This window comes from Ursus arctos, unplaced genomic scaffold, assembly GCF_023065955.2.
Source record: "Ursus arctos isolate Adak ecotype North America unplaced genomic scaffold, UrsArc2.0 scaffold_19, whole genome shotgun sequence".
In the NCBI taxonomy this organism is placed as follows: Eukaryota; Metazoa; Chordata; class Mammalia; order Carnivora; family Ursidae; genus Ursus; species Ursus arctos.
The window spans coordinates 236,994-251,451 of record NW_026622863.1 but is presented as its reverse complement, the minus strand read 5'-3'; the positions used below and the strand labels follow the sequence as shown (position 1 = coordinate 251,451).

The 14,458-nt window shown below is 58.4% G+C and overlaps 2 protein-coding genes across 2 annotated transcripts; both read left to right on the top strand.

The window, feature by feature from the left end:
* The first annotated feature begins 1,446 nt into the window (after positions 1-1,446).
* MC1R (melanocortin 1 receptor) lies at positions 1,447-2,400 on the top strand. Its single transcript, XM_044382569.1, has one exon. It carries the CDS (start codon positions 1,447-1,449, stop codon positions 2,398-2,400), a length of 954 nt encoding a protein of 317 aa, XP_044238504.1.
* A 3,180-nt stretch (positions 2,401-5,580) lies between these two features.
* Positions 5,581-14,254, top strand: TUBB3 (tubulin beta 3 class III). Its single transcript, XM_026493636.4, has 4 exons — positions 5,581-5,680; positions 11,376-11,484; positions 11,991-12,101; positions 12,842-14,254. The coding sequence occupies exons 1-4, from the start codon at positions 5,624-5,626 to the stop codon at positions 13,915-13,917; spliced, it is 1,353 nt and encodes a 450-aa protein (XP_026349421.2). The 5' UTR covers positions 5,581-5,623; the 3' UTR covers positions 13,918-14,254.
* Positions 14,255-14,458: the final 204 nt, after the last annotated feature.

The window sequence follows — 14,458 nt, the reverse complement described above, 5'->3', positions numbered from 1 at the left end:
TTAATGTTGTCTTGATTGGTCTGGGTGCTACTTTCCTGGCTTTGTTGAGGTTGGGGCATCCCTGAACCTACGTATTTACAAGTCGTGTACTTTCATGTGTGATGCACTTCCATAGAAAGCACAAAGGGGCACAGCGTTGTCAGTTGGGTGTTGGCGATGTAAGGGAAATCAATACTTGCAAGTGGGCACGAATGTGTGATGACCTGTGGGCCTCCTGGCACTCGGCTGGGGGAGAGAAAGTGGGCTTGCACAGGAATGTCACAGATAACACGGAGACCTCCCTCTCAGCCTCCTCCCAGCCACCACTGAACAAGGCCCTGACCTGTCCTGTTGCTTCAAGTTGCTCCCTGTCCACAGACCGTTCTGTTCCCCCTCCCCGCTCTGCTCTGTAGAGGAGGAACTTCAGTCTTCAGTGAGAAAGAGCACGGCCCCGCAGGCCAAGTCTTGGCCATGCACCATGTGGCTGGAGACAGAGGTCTGCCCTTGAAGTGGTTTCTCTGCAGAGGAAGTGGGGGCTGTCAGGCCAGGGCTGGCAGCTCTGTCCCTGCCCCTCCCCCGACAGGAGGGTGAGGCTGACCAAGAGCCTGGTGTGACTCAGATGCCCTTCCACAGGGCTCCGTGAAGGGGGCGGGTGTCCTGGGGGGCAGGGGTTGCCCTTAGCATCTACCATGGGGTAGGGAATTAGGGGTTCAGGCTGGGGGTGGATGGTCAACAGCCAACGAGTGGCAGAGTGGCATCAGGTGGGTGGCCAGAGATCAGCGATGGCTCCGAGGAAGAGGTGGTGTTTGCAGGGGGCCTGGAGCAGCTGTAGAGGAGGCCCCCACGTCGGCAGGCACAGGGAGAGGAGCCAGGCTGGGAGCACTGGTTGGCTGAGCACAGGTGAGACGGGAGACGTCCAGCTGAGCCCGAGTCAGGTGTCCTTGGAGCCTGGCTGCCATTTGTGCTGCCTGGAGGAAGACCGGCCGGGGTACTGTGCGTGGGTGCTCTCTGATTGTGTGTCCAGGGTGCATGCCCATCATGTGGCCACCCTCAGGAGGAGGGGCTCTGGGGACTTTAAAGATGTGGAGAAAGGCTTCATTCTTTCTGGGACTTCAGCCCACCCCAGCCTGGAGAAGGAGGAGGCCTGGCCAGCCATGAGCCAGCAAGCAGCATAAAGATGTATGTCGGGACCTGAGCAACGGCACCTCCACAGAAGAGGTGGGGAGGTGGGCTGAGGGCCTGGGGTTCGCAGAGACTAGGGGGTTGGTGCAAGGGAGCTTGGGGTCCTGGCTGGGAAGCGACCACTCTGGTGGGAAGCTGCGGTCTCTTCTGCCGAGCTGACATCGGTACAGACAGGGAGAGGGTGAACGTGAGGGTGGTCCTGGGGGACACGAGCCCCGCTGGTGGCACCATGAGCTGAGCGGGAGGCCTGAGAGTGAGGGTCCCTTCCTGCTCCCTGCTGGGACTATGTCTATACAGGGCGCCCAGAGGAGGCTGCTGGGCTCCCTCAACTCCACCCCTCCAGCCACCCCTCACCTCAGGCTGCCTGCCAACCAGACAGGGCCCCGGTGCCTGGAGGTGTCCATTCCTGACGGGCTCTTCCTCGGCCTGGGGCTGGTGAGTGTGGTGGAGAACGTGCTGGTGGTGGCCGCCATCGCCAAGAACCGCAACCTGCACTCGCCCATGTATTACTTCATCTGTTGCCTGGCTGTGTCCGACCTGCTGGTGAGCGTGAGCAACGTGCTGGAGACGACGGTCATGCTGCTGCTAGAGGCAGGCGCCATGGCCACCCGGGCCGCCGTGGTGCAGCAGCTGGACGACATCATTGACATACTCATCTGTGGCGCCATGGTGTCCAGCCTCTGCTTCCTGGGCGCCATTGCCGTGGACCGCTACATCTCCATCTTCTACGCGCTGCGATACCATAGCATCGTGACACTGCCCCGGGCGTGGTGGGCCATCTCCGCTATCTGGGTGGCTAGCGTCCTGTCCAGCACACTCTTCATTGCCTACTACAATCACACAGCCGTCCTGCTTTGTCTTGTCAGCTTCTTTGTAGCCATGCTGGTGCTCATGGCTGTGCTGTATGTCCACATGCTTGCCCGGGCCTGCCAGCACGCCCGAGGCATTGCCCGTCTCCATAAGGGGCAGCGCCCTGCCCACCAGGGCTTTGGCCTCAAGGGCGCCGCCACGCTCACCACCCTGCTGGGCATTTTCTTTCTCTGCTGGGGCCCCTTCTTCCTGCACCTCTCGCTCATGGTCCTGTGCCCTCAACACCCCACCTGTGGCTGCGTCTTCAAGAACTTCAAGCTCTTCCTCACCCTCATCATCTGCAACTCCATCGTTGACCCCCTCATCTACGCCTTCCGCAGCCAGGAGCTCCGAAAGACGCTCCAAGAGGTAGCGCTGTGCTCCTGGTGAGGCCGCAGGCTTGAGGCCATGGTGCTGGGCAGAGGGAGGTGGTGATATCATGTGGCCTATGTGACCGGGACAGTCACTTGCCAAGAAGGACAGACGAGATGATTTGGAGGTGTGGATGCATGGACCTTCTGAGGCCGGAGAAAGGAAGAAGCACCAATCTCCAGGATTGCCGCGGAGCGTGGAGGAGGCTGGGGAGACGGTGGGGCCACAGGCAGCAGAGGCAGGTCCCGGGCTTCCGTCTCTGCCCACTCCTGGAGAGCTCCACCTCCACCCAGGGACCAGGCAAGCTCTGCACACACCCACCTTTGCTGCCGGGTCTGGGGATCTGTGCCTGGAGTCTCAGTGTGGGGAGCGTGACAAGTTCTGCTCCCCAGGAGGGCCCCAAGAAAAGGGGCTTTGTGACCAGCAAGGCCTGGCCCCCCACGACTGCTTCCGAAAGCGGTGAGCTCCTGTTTGAGGCAGAGGGACCACATCTACAGGAGCTGCCGTGGAGGGCGGCTGATCTAAGGCTTGGTGGTGACCAGAGAGCTGGGGGCCCATCCACGTGTGCCGCACATACCCGGCAGACAGGGCCGGCCAGCGCCTGCACAGGCCAGGGCAGAGGCTGCCAGCCTGAACCAGGGGCCAGTGTCCAGGGTCTCAGGGCTGGGAAGCCGTCTATTAATAAATGCTGTGCTTGGTGCGGACTCATCGCCACCCGCCTCACCTCCTTCCGGAAATGGCTTGAAGCTGGAGGGAGGAGGAAGGGGGAGGGGCAAGGGTGGGGTTGAGGGTGATGGACAGGGAGAAGCGAATCCCAGAAACCAGCCAGAAACCATGGCTGGCCCGCCCAGGTGAAGTAGCCACAGCCCCAAAGGACCCAGAGTGCCTGAGGCACTGTCCAAGGGGAGAGTGTGGGGGCCCCGATCACACCCGCTCGGGGCCTGTGTCGTAGCTTTCTCTTCATGGTGTAAACCCCAGCTCAGAGCAACTACAGTGAGAAACAGCAGCTGCCCCACCCCAGTCGCCTCCATGGGGACCCGACTCAGCACCGTCCAGGCTGCTCTCAGCTGCAGCAGAAGCAGGACCACCATGACCCATATGTGACCTCAGCCTGAGCACATCCCTGTCGCAGCCCAGTCATGCTGCCCCTCCTCCATGTCTGCCCACAGCACAGAGTGTGCTGGGGGTTGGGGTCTGCTCTCCCCCAGGACTGCCCTCGTAGGAAGTATTTGAGGCAAGGCCTCCCAGAATGGAGTGAGGGTGTCCAGGGACTGTCCAAGTCCAGCAGCGAAGGAGTACACATCTGGGGTGAGCCCTGCTGCCTGGTGCTGGAAGCCCTTGGGTCCTCCCTCTGTTGCAAACCTGGGTTTCTCACTGAAGAGCCCACCTGGTTTCCTCCACAGATACTGAGCGTGCAGTCGACCCCCTTCCTGATACAGGTTTGGCGGTAGCAAGGGTGATGGTACCAGCCAGTTTGAAGGCAGGTCTAGTAATGTCTAAAGTCTTCGGCAGCCACTGGCCAGCCACCCCCAACTCTGCCCTGCCAGTCCCCACCCATGCTGGCAGCTTCAGCCCAGACTGCTGGCCTCAAGGCCAGGAGCTGGTTCCCGGCAGGGCCAGCCTTTCCTGGGAGACAGGACGGTGAGTCAGCCTTGAACCTGGCACCAGAGCCCTCTGGGGATGGAGGGAGAGCTGACCTGGCCCAACGCCATCACGCAGGGAGGCAGGGCATGTGGATAACGGGTCTTGGCCGACAGAATGCTGCAAAGCTGCTTCCTTTGCTCAGACAGGGAGGTGCAGCCAGCTCTGGGGAAGAGCCAAATGCTCACCAAGGACCCCCTGAACGGGGGACAGGGAGGGGCCCCAGGCAGCCGGAAGCCAACCACAGAAAGCCACATCATGGACACATTGTGGGGGAGGGGTGTCTCTTGAGAACAAAAGACCCACTTCTAGACTAGCCAAACTGAAGAGCTTCAGGGTGGGGGGAAAGAGGGGCTTATGCACAGCCACACCCTGTCAATGCACTCCTGAGCGCAGCCTAGACAGGCCTGTTCAGCCGGCTGTTCGTGGGACCTGAAATATCAGAAGGACTTTGTTATAACGTGGTTTCACTACAATGTCTGATCCCAGTAGAATATTAAGCCAGCGGTATTATGTATGTGTAATATAATGTCTATACTGCATGTCAACTTGATACCCTCCTTTCTCTTCTTCCCAGGGGACCCTCTTTCCCCATTTCCCCCCAAGAATCCCCCATCTCTGCTTTACGCACACACTGTCTCACTACATAGCCCTTACCACCATGGTGTGTTGGCCTCACTTGGACCAAGAGTCCAGGTGACACCAGGACGTGAGTCAGACAGAAATCACTGCCTACCATTCCCCCACCCTGTCAGTCCCTCTCCTGGCTTGTGTCCTTTCAGTAATTCCTGACACCAGTATTCATTGAGCAGCGGCTGCGTACCAGGCACTGTGCCTGGCAAGGTACATCCCCATGTACCAGGTCCTGAGGGAGGAGGGGTGGGTGGTATGCCCCACTGCAGAGAAGGACCGCGCAGCTCAGAGCTGCCATTGTAACCCGCCGCCCTTCTGACTAGGCGTTTCTGAGCCCTGCCGCATGCTTTCTTCTGGAGGTTTCAATGCCTGCTGCAGCCTTTTCCTGCCTCCCCCACCCCTAAGGGATCCAGCAAAGCTCAGAGTGCCTTGTTTGTCCCTTCATGCCACAAGACAGGGAGCTAAGAGGCGTCCATCTCGGTCTTTGGGGTGGGAACATGGGGTTGGTCCCTGAATGGGTGTGGAGAAGAAAGACTGTCCTTGCAAAGCCGTGGGGTGGGGCTGCCGCAGAGGTGGGACCCGAGAGGGCAGCCTGGGCGGGGTCCGAGAGCCAAGAGGGGCTTCTATTGTCCTCCCTGGAGCTCGCCAGCCCCTCCCTTCAGTGTGCGGGGCCCCCAGACTCCCGCCCCCCTCCCCGCGGACCCCCCAGACCCTGGTGGCGGCGGGAGGAGGCGGCGGGAGGAGCGCCGCATCGCGCGGCGGAGCGGGGATGCGCGGTGCTGATGCTGCAGGGCCGGTGCTGCATTCTGCGGCGGCGTCCGCTGATTGGCCGCGCGCGGTGACGCCAGGCCGGGCGCTGCGGGCGGGGCCCAGCCTATAAGAGCGGCCGGCGGGGGCGGCCGACCCTCCGCAGCCAGCCCCGGCCCGTACGCGCGTGTCCCGCAGCCGCCCGCCACACGCACCGAGCATGAGGGAGATCGTGCACATCCAGGCCGGCCAGTGCGGCAACCAGATCGGGGCCAAGGTGAGGACGCGCGCCGCCCCCCCACCCCCACCCCCGCCCCCGGCCCAGGCTCCGGGCCCTGACACCGGCGCGCAACCCGCCTCCCCACCCAGAGCCGGGCCCCGGAGGGAGGGAAGCAGGGAGGCGCCGCACCCCGAGCCGCACTTGCCGCTGCGAAGCCAGGAACAAAGGGACGAGCCGGGCCCCGCGCCGGGCGGCGGGGGCACCGGGATCCCTGCCCTGCCACGTCCACACCGTCTTCTCTGTCCCTGCCGGGTTACCTCAGGCGTGCGGGAGCGCCCCGCAAGTCGGCGGCTGGGCTCCATCCACAACGGCTGCAGCTGCGGGGACTGTCTGGGCGTGGTCCTCTTCTTTGGGGTCGCAACTCAGCCCTGAGCGAGATGGGTGGGGTGGGCAGGTTTGGGTGGGGCGTTCCCTTCAAAGCCGAAATGATTCTGTCTGCCCTGCTCCCACTTCCCCCAGGAACAGGCGGTCCGCAAGCGTCCATAGCCACCCCCATGCCCCCAACCTCTCTGTTACCACCCTCAGCTTCCTGACCCCACCCTATTCTTTTGTTGGGGGAGGGGTTGGGCCCAGACTCGGGGTGACCTTGGTCCAGGACCGGACTCTCCCTCAGCTCCGCCCAGCCCGGGCAAACCTCCCGTGGGTTTGGACAGCACCCACCCAGGGACTGTGGAGTCTGGGGGTGGAACGTAGGAACAAAGCCCATCTCCTGGGATGGAGAGCTGCATCACCACCGGGCCCCTCCCCTCCATTGTTAGTCACCTCGAAGATGTTGGGACTAAGGGGAAGAGGAGGTGGTATAATCCCCACTGGAACCTAGGAGACAGGTGTCACATCCCCAAGTCCAGGGAGACTGTCCCTTGCCCAAGGTCACACAGCAAGTGCGAGACAGAGCCATGCTACCCCTGCCCCCCTGGCTCTCAATCCCAGCAGACGTCCAGCCCAGGACTCAGGCTAGGTGGGTGGGGCCTGCTATCCACTGGGGCACCCCACAGAACAAAACAGGGGAACTGGGTGGGGGTGGGGGGTGGCTTTGTCAGGACCAAGGCCAGGGACCCAGGGTGGGAGTGGAGCAAGGCGGGTTTCCCAAAGGAGGCAGTGGGAGGAGACCGGTCTTGGAGGGGAAGGGGCCTAGGAAGGGGTTCCTCTGGAGGCTGTTGCCATGGAAACCAGGCAAGAACAAAAAGCTAATTACAACAGGGCTGGGGCAGCCTCGTGGCTGACATGTAAATTGCAACTTCTTCTCTAGGGTGGAGGCGACTTGGATGGGGCGGAGGGGTGGTACCAGGGAGACTCCCTAATCACCCGAAGAAACAGCTGTGCCTGCCCCAGGAAGGAGCTGGGAGAGGGGGAGGCCTGGGGGATGGTGGCCGCAAATCAAATCAGGGCTCCTGGGGCAGTCACTGACAGCTGCCCTGGCCAGGTGGGAGGGGCGGAGGGCTCATTAATGTGGTCACAGGGGCCAGGCCTGCCCTGAACATCTGCTCCTCAGAGGGTCAGGGGTCACTGGGGGGAGGGAGGGCAGCCCTGAGTTCTGCCTGAGCCTAGGGGAGTGGTGATCTGGTTATGCACCCCTCCCCTCTATGGCTGGGACAGACACTTATCAAGCAAAGGCAGGTCCACACCCTGGCTATAGCTGGGGTTGGAGGGGGGGGGTGTGTGGCAGGAGGGGGAGGGAGGAAGGCAGAGCCAGTAACCTGAGTGCTGGACAAGTGTCCTTGGCTGAGATTTTTTTCCTGCTTCTTAGAGATGTGGCCTCCTGGGTTTGCCCATTATTTTTTATTCCTTTTGGGTTGATTTTCTTACTTTATGTTGTTTTAAAAATTAGTATCTGATCAAACCAGAGAAAGGTGGATTTTGTGGGGAGAGGAATTGTTTCTTTCTTTTCCACCTCTGCCTTTTTTGGTGACCCATGACAGCAGTTGAGCAGTTCCCTTCTGGCCTGCTTGTCCTCGAAAGTCTCCAGAGACCAAACTCAAAGAAAGGGCTCAAGCCCCCGGGGCCAGGCCCCAGGTAGGTAATTTGAGGGCCCAGAGGATGCTGCCATTTGCCCTGTGGACAGGCAGGTCATTGGCCATTTCTGTTTCCTGATCTCATCGTGGCTGTGGGCTCCTTGGCAAGGGGAGTGAGCAAACTTTTCCTTCCCATCACCAGCAGCAGCTGACGGGTGGGCAAGGGCGGCTGCTGTCCTGCCTGCCCGCCCTGGAGAGGTGCCTGGCTCGGCCCCACCCCTGCTCTAGCAATGGGCCTGGCTGTGGGGGATGGAGAGAGGTCAGGGCGATTGGGGCCAGGAGAGACACACCTCTCCTGAGCGGTAGCTTGACGGCAGTACACTCGGGACAAAGATCGCTGCGTATTGAGCGCTGGGCCCCGTGTTCAGGAACACCACCTCACAGAGATGCGGTGAGATACGAGATCGTCCTTCCCCCGGGGTCGCTCCGGGAAGTTGAGGCACCGCCCAGGAGGGACAGGGCAGGGGTTTGAGTCTAGGTCTGCACGGATCCGTTAGGATGGGCGGGGACGCTCCCCCTCCCACAGCCGCCACACAACAGGCGGATGAATCCGGGACCTCATCCTTCGCCTCTGGGGTGCAGGGCCATTCAGCAGCCTTTGTCTGCGCCCCTTTCCCTCGGCCGCTGGGCGGAGCCTCAGAGGGGCGGGCCCTGGCCCTGACCGCCAATGGGGGGAGGGATTTCCTGGTTTCCTTGAACCCGCCTCCTACATGGGTCACTGTAGCGCTCGCTGTGCTTGGGGTGGGGAGAGGCTTCGAGGTCCTGAAAGGTTTTAACGCCCAGGAGTCGGCAGTCCCTCCCTCCGCGGAGCCGCTGGCCCCCACTTGCCTTGGCCGACGCCTCCCGGGCCCCGGAGCGGGGACGCGGCCAGAGATCAGCACCACGGACAGCGCCGAGGGCGCGGGGGTCTGAAGTCTGAAGTAGGAGCCTTGGCCAGGACCCTGGGGTCCACGCGCCACCTGGCAGTTTTCTCAACTGTAGTGATGGTCACAATTATTCCTTATTTAGTTTACAAAATTGTATTTTATTATTGATTAAATACTACATAATATATTTTACTGATAAGATACTTATTTTAAATCACATTTTTATTAGTTTTAACTACAAAAGCAATTATTAATATATTCTTCTAAAAAGTTGAAACAGTGCAGATAAGGCCAAAGTGCCCATTTAGCCACCTCATGCCCCGAGGTCCTGCTCTCCTGGGGGAATAATTTTGTTTTCCATTCTTCCAGCCTGTTTCCTCTGCATGTGCACCTATATATATCTTTGTAGAAAAATGTAACATCTTCTGAGGTTCCCTTTTCACTCTATACATCATCATGCAATGTGCTTTGTCCTCAAGGATGTGTCTCGGGGATGTGCTCGTGTCAGTGATGACGTTTTACTGCTTCACGGTATCCCAAAGTATATTGATATTTTAAAACCTTTATTTTTATTTGTTATCTGTGCATATGGGTTAGAGATTTAAAATAGCATCTACTATTTTAACTCAATGAAGCCACCATTTGCTGAATGCATCAGGCCTTGTGCTAACCCCTTAATGTGGGTACTATAATTGTGTCCACTTTACAGATGAGAAAACTGAGGTCCCAAGTGAGGGAGTCAGTGGCACACACGGACTGGTACTGGGATCTGGTCCATTACCTCCTGGAGGACCATGCTTTCCAGAGATGCATTTTCAGTAACTCTCTGTAGATGTGTTGATGGCAGGGTGACTGACTCCATCTGTCCTGGCCCCACACTTGCTGTCTCCAGCTCTTCACTCCTCTGCAGGGGCTGGGGTGTCTCAGAGCTCTGGGGACCAAGCCCCTGGCTCCCACTTTAATGCAGGCCTTGGGCCGAGGAGGCCATGGAGACCCAAGCAGTGGTAGGAAGTTCTGATCAGGCCCTGAATGCCTCAGTGACATTTCCTTGTGTTTATTTTTTCTAAATACAAAATTAACACCCACAGTGTAAAAAGAACAGTTAACAATGACAAAACAGGGAGCAAATCCAGCCCCTACCCTCTCTGAGTGATGACCTCCGGTAACAGCCTCTCTGGGTGCACTGACAAGACTTTTCTATGCATTTTATAATAATGATAACACTGTTCGTAATGATCAGAGTTTCAATCTTTTATTTATTTTTAAAAAATATTTCTTATTTATTCATTTGAGAGAGACAGAGCAAGCGAGAGCACCAGCAGGGGGGAAGGTCAGACACAGAGGGAGAAGCAGGCTCCCCGCTGAGCAGGGAGCCCAATGTGGGACTTGAACCCAGGACCCCGGGATCATGACCTGAGCCAAAGGCAGACGCTTCACGGACTGAGCCACCCAGGTGCCCCTAATTATCAGAGTTTTAAAAAATATTTTCTAACTAATCTTTTGTTGTTGTTTAGAAATTAACATGTGACAATTCCAAAAGAGCCAAAGGGTAAACAGTGAAAAGACCTTTCCCCCAGCCCAGACCCACATTCCCAGGCCCAGGTCCCTGGAGCAGATACCTCTGTTAGAGACATCTCTATAAATATGTGCAACCTGGGTTCTAACTGCTTTCTTCACTGAGCTGTCTTTTTACCAGCACATGACTGACATGTAGAGGCTTGTTATTTCTCGAGGCCTTCATACCATTCATCTTCTGAAAATCACTCCAGCCCTGAGGAGCAAAGGGTTGGGGCACTGGGAAGTCACACTGCGTTTGACTAATGATCCTCCCGGCATGGGCCCACTGTGCTCCGCGCAGCTTGGAAATGTCGTTGGGGTGCGGGCCAAGCTCTGTGCAGCCTTCCCTTCACCCAGGGGATGTGTCTTCGTGTGCTGACACACATGCACGCATTCACATGCTTCACACGATTAACTCGCTTTATTCCCACAGAGACTTGCTTTCACCATCAGGCCAATGAACAGATGAGGACCCTGAGGCACAGAGAATCTTCAGGACCTGCCCAGGGTCACACAGATAGGAAGAGGTGGTCCAGCTCCTGAATGTAGACCCTGCTCCGTGCTTTTGTGCCCTGGGAGCAGATTTTGAGAAGCGCTATGGGTTCCAGTCCAGGGAGGTGTAGGGTGGGTGACAGTAGGCAGTGGAGAGAGCGAACTCTGGGAGTCTGGGCTGTGCCAGCTCTTCGCAGACAGGCTGGGTGAATCAGGCGAGTCATGCCCTACCCAGGGCCCCTGTGGTTCTCATTGGCTGAGGCTGATGAGATATGGGACCCTGCCAGGCCCTGTCTCTGGACATCTTTGCCAGGACACGAAAGGGCATGTGAATCCTGGACTCTGTCTCTGTAGACAGTTCTTTGCCTTCTCTGTGCCTTGGTTCCTTCATCTGAAAAGAGAGAATAAAGAAAATTGCCCCAAGAGGGTGTTTATTACTGACCCCTCATGGAGGAGTGGGCTGTCCAAGACTCCTGGTTAGCAAGTGCAGAGGAGAGTCTGGGGAGCCTGGGTCTGTGTCAGTTGAGCCCTGAGCCACTCTGAGGGCACCAGGCACCATGAACGTACAGACAGTCGATGTACGTATTTACTATGATAATTTTCTGACAGACGACAGAGCTTGGAGCTCTTCTCTGAAGTCACTCAGAAGGGCTAGTGCAAGCTTCAAGTCCAGGCCCCTAACTTTACACCCAGGGCTGAGTCCATGGGAGGGAAAGGGCCTGGTGGGGGTCGTAAGCACCGGCTGACCCTTCTTTCCCCCTGCAGTTCTGGGAGGTCATCAGTGACGAGCATGGCATAGACCCCAGCGGCAACTATGTGGGGGACTCAGACCTGCAGCTGGAGCGCATCAGCGTCTACTACAACGAAGCCTCCTGTGAGCTCCCACCCTGCCCCCACGCTGGGTCTGGGGGGAGGGGGGAAAGGGCTCCTTGACGCCCTCCTATTGGTTGTTTGGCAGGGTTACCCAAGACTCACAAAGCAGAGATGAGGAACCCTAGGGACTGCCACCAGTGAGATTCAGATATGTGTGACCCTCACATGACACCTGCAGTCTAGGGGATGGACAGGGCTGGGCAGGGTCCTGGAGGCTCCTCAGGAAGCCCATGGGGGGTCTAGAGCAGGGGCCACTTAGCCACTGGTGTAACATGATGTCCATAGTGAACTGGAGAAATACTAACCTGTCCACGGGGATGTAGTACGTGGTCGTGGCCGTCTGGGGTGTTGACCGTGGTCCCCATTTCACACATGGTTCCAGCCTCTCTGACCCCAGTCTGAGCGCTTTTGGTGACCCCATGACTCTGGCAGGCCAGGGCAGGATTCAGAGGGCAGGAGGAGCCCCTGACCCTCTGTGACCCACATAACCCACCCCTTTCCCCTCAGCTCATAAGTACGTGCCTCGGGCCATTCTGGTGGACCTTGAGCCCGGAACCATGGACAGCGTCCGGTCTGGGGCCTTTGGGCATCTTTTCAGGCCTGACAACTTCATCTTCGGTAAGTTTCCCTTGTCCCACACTCTGAGGCAGACACCATCACAGGCAAATCCAGGTCAGCAGAAACAACAGGGCAAAGTCACCCCTTAGCAGGACAGAACTGACCTTCACATTTTGCATTTGGCAACAGAGGCCTAGAGAAAGGGTTCTGGGCAGGGAATAGAAACCACTTGTGTATTGCAAGCAGAACAATGTGTGAAACAGAGAATTGAGCTTATAGGACTGTTACAGAGTTGGCAGGACAGGAGTCAGTCTCCAGAGGACTCAAGTTCACGGACATGCAGCATTGCTGTGATCAAGAGTGCCTCACCCCATTTCTGTCTTCTGGACCTCAGCACCCCAATTGACGGATATCAATCCACATTCAGACCCCAAGCTGCAAGGAATTCTGGGGGTTATAGTTTACACCTCCCGCATGGCGAGCCAGAACTTGGAGGGGAGGGCTGATAGACTCCCGCAGAACCCCCCTACGGAGGCAAAGCAGGACCTGCCACTCCAGGTTCTCAATTCCTGTCCAGAGCCCTTAACACTGGGCACCAGGCCCTTAACACAGGGGTCTCCAGCATGCAGCATGGCTGGTGTGGAGGGCCATGGAGGGAGTGAGAAGGTGTGGGCACCCCACTTCACAGGGAGGAAACAGGCACAGAGCTTCCACAGTTGCTCTGTGGATGGCATGTTCAGGCAGGCGCCGTAGGTCTGACTAGTCTGTGTCCCTTTCCTGCTGCCCCCCTACCCCCACAGGTCAGAGCGGGGCTGGCAACAACTGGGCCAAGGGTCACTACACCGAGGGCGCTGAGCTGGTGGACTCCGTCCTGGACGTGGTGCGGAAGGAGTGTGAGAATTGCGACTGCCTGCAGGGCTTCCAGCTGACCCACTCTCTCGGTGGGGGCACAGGGTCTGGGATGGGCACACTGCTCATCAGCAAGGTGCGCGAGGAGTACCCTGACCGCATCATGAACACCTTCAGCGTGGTACCCTCGCCCAAGGTGTCGGACACGGTGGTGGAGCCCTACAATGCCACGCTGTCCATCCACCAGCTGGTGGAGAACACGGACGAGACCTACTGCATCGACAATGAGGCTTTGTACGACATCTGCTTCCGCACCCTCAAGCTGGCCACGCCCACCTACGGCGACCTCAACCACCTGGTGTCGGCCACCATGAGCGGCGTCACCACTTCCCTCCGCTTCCCCGGCCAGCTCAATGCTGACCTGCGCAAGCTGGCCGTGAACATGGTGCCCTTCCCCCGCCTGCACTTCTTCATGCCCGGCTTCGCGCCGCTCACCGCCAGGGGCAGCCAGCAGTACCGCGCGCTCACGGTGCCTGAGCTCACCCAGCAGATGTTCGACGCCAAGAACATGATGGCTGCCTGCGACCCCCGCCACGGCCGCTACCTGACCGTGGCCACTGTCTTCCGCGGGCGCATGTCCATGAAGGAGGTGGACGAGCAGATGCTGGCCATCCAGAGCAAGAACAGCAGCTACTTCGTGGAGTGGATCCCCAACAACGTGAAGGTGGCCGTGTGCGACATCCCACCCCGGGGGCTCAAGATGTCCTCCACCTTCATCGGCAATAGCACGGCCATCCAGGAGCTGTTCAAGCGCATCTCGGAGCAGTTCACTGCCATGTTCCGGCGCAAGGCCTTCCTGCACTGGTACACGGGCGAGGGCATGGACGAGATGGAGTTCACTGAGGCCGAGAGCAACATGAACGACCTGGTGTCCGAGTACCAGCAGTACCAGGACGCCACGGCCGAGGAGGAGGGCGAGATGTACGAAGACGATGAGGAGGAGTCTGAGGCTCAGGGCCCCAAATGAAGCAGCTGGAGGGGCAGAGCCAGGCTGTGGCTGTGGCCAAGAGGCCTGTCCCCCAGAGCCATGCCGCCACTGACACCACCCCCAGCCTTGTCCCCACCAGCTCTGGTCACGGCACCCTAGGGCTCCTGAGTGTTTGTCCTCCAGTATTTACGGCATCCCCACCCCACATGAGTCCCGTCTTCCCACCATAGGTCAGGTCCACTTCTGTGTCTGCTTTCTTGTCAGCTCCAGGCCTGTTTTATGGTTTGTTTTGTTTTCTTTTGTTTTTTTTTACTGGTTTGTGTTTCTATTTTGGGGGGGGATACTTAATAAATTTATTGCTGTCAGATATCTCTCCCTGGTGCTGGATATTTCTTTTTATTCTGGAAAGTTGGGTCCAAAGGGGTGTGGAGGGGCAGACGGGGAGGCCCAGGGTGGGAAAGGGTCATTGTCTCCCAGGCTGGTGGCTGAGAAAGGCCTGTGCTTAGAGCTTGTAGGTTCTGAAGGCCCAGCTGCTGGGAGCTTCTGGAAGTGGGGTCGTGGAGATGCGGCGTGCCTGGAT